The 3,676-nt window shown below is 41.3% G+C and overlaps 1 protein-coding gene across 1 annotated transcript; it reads right to left on the minus strand.

The window, feature by feature from the left end:
• Window positions 1–1,226: 1,226 nt before the first annotated feature.
• Window positions 1,227–3,358, minus strand: LOC117614927 (9-cis-epoxycarotenoid dioxygenase NCED6, chloroplastic). The gene has a single exon (XM_034343863.1). The coding sequence runs from the start codon at window positions 3,186–3,188 to the stop codon at window positions 1,371–1,373; it is 1,818 nt and encodes a 605-aa protein (XP_034199754.1). The 5' UTR covers window positions 3,189–3,358; the 3' UTR covers window positions 1,227–1,370.
• Between the last annotated feature and the right edge of the window lie 318 nt (window positions 3,359–3,676).

Consider the following 3,676-nt stretch of genomic DNA (forward strand, 5'->3'; position numbering starts at 1 on the left):
ATATGTAGGCAAATAAAAGTTGCACTATTAATATGCTTTCTGTCGGTTGGCTCAATTTCTCTGTTAAATTTAGGAGTAAATTAGCAAGTTGATTCTATAATACTAAAACAATTAATAAAATTAAAAATTAAAAGAAAAAGGAAATGGTGTGGGGGAGAGAGAGCTGTGGAATTGAGTTTGGGAGGGTCGTGAGAGGAGCTGTGTATAGGAGGCGTCATCAGTGGCGGAGCCAAGAATTGAGATTAGAGGGGGCTATCTTGCAAAATATAAAATAAAGAGAATGAGAGCATAAACACTACAAGTTCTCATAGAGCTTCTAGAAAATCATTGTCAGACCCTTGAACCAATATAGCCTAAAGTAAAAAAATCAAGAAATAAGCTTTAAATTACAGCTTTCACACTTCAAGTTATGATTGTTGTATATATAAAACCCGTGTATCATTTTTCAATATTCAATTCAATTCATATACACAACATTAAATTATTTTACACAGAGAGAGAGAGAGAGAGAGAGAGAGAGTTGAGTAGGGACCTGGACCCCTTTGGTCCCTACGTGCCGCCATTAGGCGTCATGACGGGGTGTGTTGGTGGGGGAAGGGAATAAGAGAGGGAAGAATAAGAAAAGATATATATATATATATATATATGTATATATATATATATATTTTTTTTTTCTTCTGAATATTGAAATCAATGAGGACCCAACGGAAGTGGTATTTTGCAATATGTTGGACACTCATTTGAAAGTTGAAATGTTTGAAAAAATTTATAAAACTTGAACCTACCACCAAAAACGTGTTAAATTGGAAGGTTTTAGCTACTTCATCCTAATCAAATAGCTAGTTGATTGCTTATAAAGCCAAGTGGCATGGGATAAGTAGGGTGATCGTGAAGATTCTTTTATTATTATTATTATAGGATCTTCTATTTTGTTTTATGGTCGCATGCATTGTTCTAGGAACTGCATCCTGATCTACTTATCTACAATATGACATTATTTGTTGACCCAAAAAATAAGGTACTACGTACACTTAACCAATGTTCTTCTATTGCCACACCCCACAACAATTTTGGTACCGCATTTGTAAAACTATATTGTGTATTATTTCTCTAATAAAGGTAGAATTTACCAATACAATGGAATCCATCTCTATTAAAAATGTAGTATATAAATATGATACAACTAACATTTCCGCAATAAATGAGTTTTCATGTGTTATTGGTTCCCTTTTTTTATAGTGCTAGATTAAATCAAACTTATTCGACGTACATATAATTCATGTAGTGAAGAAATTTACTTACATTCTTGGGGGACACTATTTTAATCACACAAGGCCTAAATAAGTATATACATGCATGCTACACTTAATTTATGCCTGTTCCTTTAAATCTTGTTCACTAATAAATGTACCATGGAATCCATATGGAACCCTAGCGGGCAATCTCACCAACCCCACTTGCTTCATGCTTGAAGCTTTCAATATCACTAGCTCCGAGCTCTCATCAATCTCGTCCCTCACAAAACCCATTATAAACCCATCATCATCTTCTTCAACATGGTTTCCCATGCTATCATTTTTCCGTTTCGGCACGTAAAAGGGTTCACCTCCAAACCGGCCGGTCCCATACAAATGCTTGGTCACCGAACCAGTTTCCAAATCCACCTTAGCAATGCCCGAACACTTGGGCCACGGCTCCGTTATAGCCATGTACACATACTTGCTCTTTCGCCCTACCACCTCTTTATTCACTTGCCCCACTTCCAAATTCAAACCCGGGACCAAGACACGGCGGCTTGATTCTTGAGTCCTCAAATTCATTCGCATTTCGGTCAATTCAGCCCGAATTGGGTTGTTTTCGTGCTCTTTAAACACCGAATCAGGTGGGTCCATGCACGACCCGATCACAACAATAATCGGGTCACCCACTTCCGAAGTTTCCTCCCATGCATTACACAAATGGAAACAAAAGCAATTGGGCACGTCAATCCACTGAATCCCCGATTCATCCACATCGTTTTTAGGCAAAATTCCAAACCGAGACGTCTTGTTCGGGTCGTAGATGACCGGCGACTCGCCTTTGAACATTTCGGATAACTTGAATACCACTTGCTGATCCGGGATCACCACATAGTTCTGGGTTATAGCAAAATCATGCACCATGGTTGGTTGGTCTAGCGTGATGTCCACGTCACGTGACTTTGTCCCGCTCGCGCCAAACTTGAAGTACTTGAGGTACGGTTTCTTCACCACGTCGTAGCTCAGCACGTGGAGCTCACCCGTTACGGCGTCCAGCTTGGGATGAGCAATCATGGGCCGGTCCAGCCCACCGTTAAAATCGAACCGTCCAATTGTTTCAAGATCACCATCACCCTTGACTTTCACACTGTACGGAAGATCATCTTCGGACATGGCTAATAATCGTCCGTTAAAATAAACCAAGCCAGCATTAGCCACGCCAGTCCCACGAGAGCAGTCAACCAAGCCGACTGCGGCTCGAGCCATGAACAAGAAGAGCCGAGCCAGTCCTGAGTGACCATGAAGCTCACCAATCGGCTTCGGGAATATAGACCGGCCCATCTTGGCTTCTTGCTCGAGCCGGCTCGTGCGGGTGTACCTACAGCTGTAGCTGGCTCGGTTAGCTGAGCCTAGAGTGAGCGCGTGGATCATACCGTCCCCATCAAACAAGTGGTGTCCGCCTGCCGGCTCAAACATTGGATTGGCGCCGTTTCGGACATAAACGCCACGTAGACAATCTGGGATTTGACCCACTACCTCTAAACCGTACTGAACTGGACACTCCCGAACCGGTGAGAAATTACCGGATATTTGGACCGCCGGGTCAATGGTTTTGGGCAAACTTTGCTTCTTTTCTAGTGGCTCTATCAGTGAGGTTTCTATTGTGTTCAGGAGTGAGGCTGCTAATTTTTGAAGTGGGTTGAGGCGAGATTGGTAAATATTGGGTTTGATAGGGTTCACTTGTGGTAACAATGGTTTAGTGTTCGAAGGTGGCAAGGTTGGCCATAGAGGTTTTTGGGTTTTCTGGTGTAGGGTTTTCTTGGATGGGTTGATGAGGATTTTGCATGTGATCTGTGTTGTGGGAGAGCGAGTAATTTGAATGGGATTTTTGAGAAGTGTGGAAGAGGATGGTGGAGTGTTGGTGGTGGTGAAGTGCAAAGAGGCATGCATAACTACAAATTTAGAGAGAGACAGAGAGAGAGGTGTGATGAATAAGATGGGTAGAGGGGTGATTATATAGTAGAAGTGGAAAGTGTGTTAAGTGGGGTCTAGGTCACATTTCCAGCAAGTGATAAGTGGTTTTGGTTTTTGCTTGATCTCGATCGTTAAGAGTGTTGAAGATCATATGTGTGTAGTTTTTCTTCTCTGTTCAACCTTCAAAGATATAACAAAAATCTCGAATTTCAAAGAGAAACAAACCTAATTGGAGCGAAATTACACATGTGCAGTGTAGAAGATACTCGTGGACACGTAAGTATCTTTGCTTTCTCCTTCCAAGAAGGAGGTACTTATAATTGACACGTAGTAAATATATGAACTATACAAGGACACGTATCACTCCCAAACATATTTATGTGCCTGATTAATGGTAAGATGAGATTGATGAAACAAACACGATTGTTAGTTCATGCCATGCCTGTTTACAATGTAAAATTTGA

This window comes from Prunus dulcis, chromosome 1 (genome assembly GCF_902201215.1).
Source record: "Prunus dulcis chromosome 1, ALMONDv2, whole genome shotgun sequence".
Lineage (NCBI taxonomy): Eukaryota > Viridiplantae > Streptophyta > Magnoliopsida > Rosales > Rosaceae > Prunus > Prunus dulcis.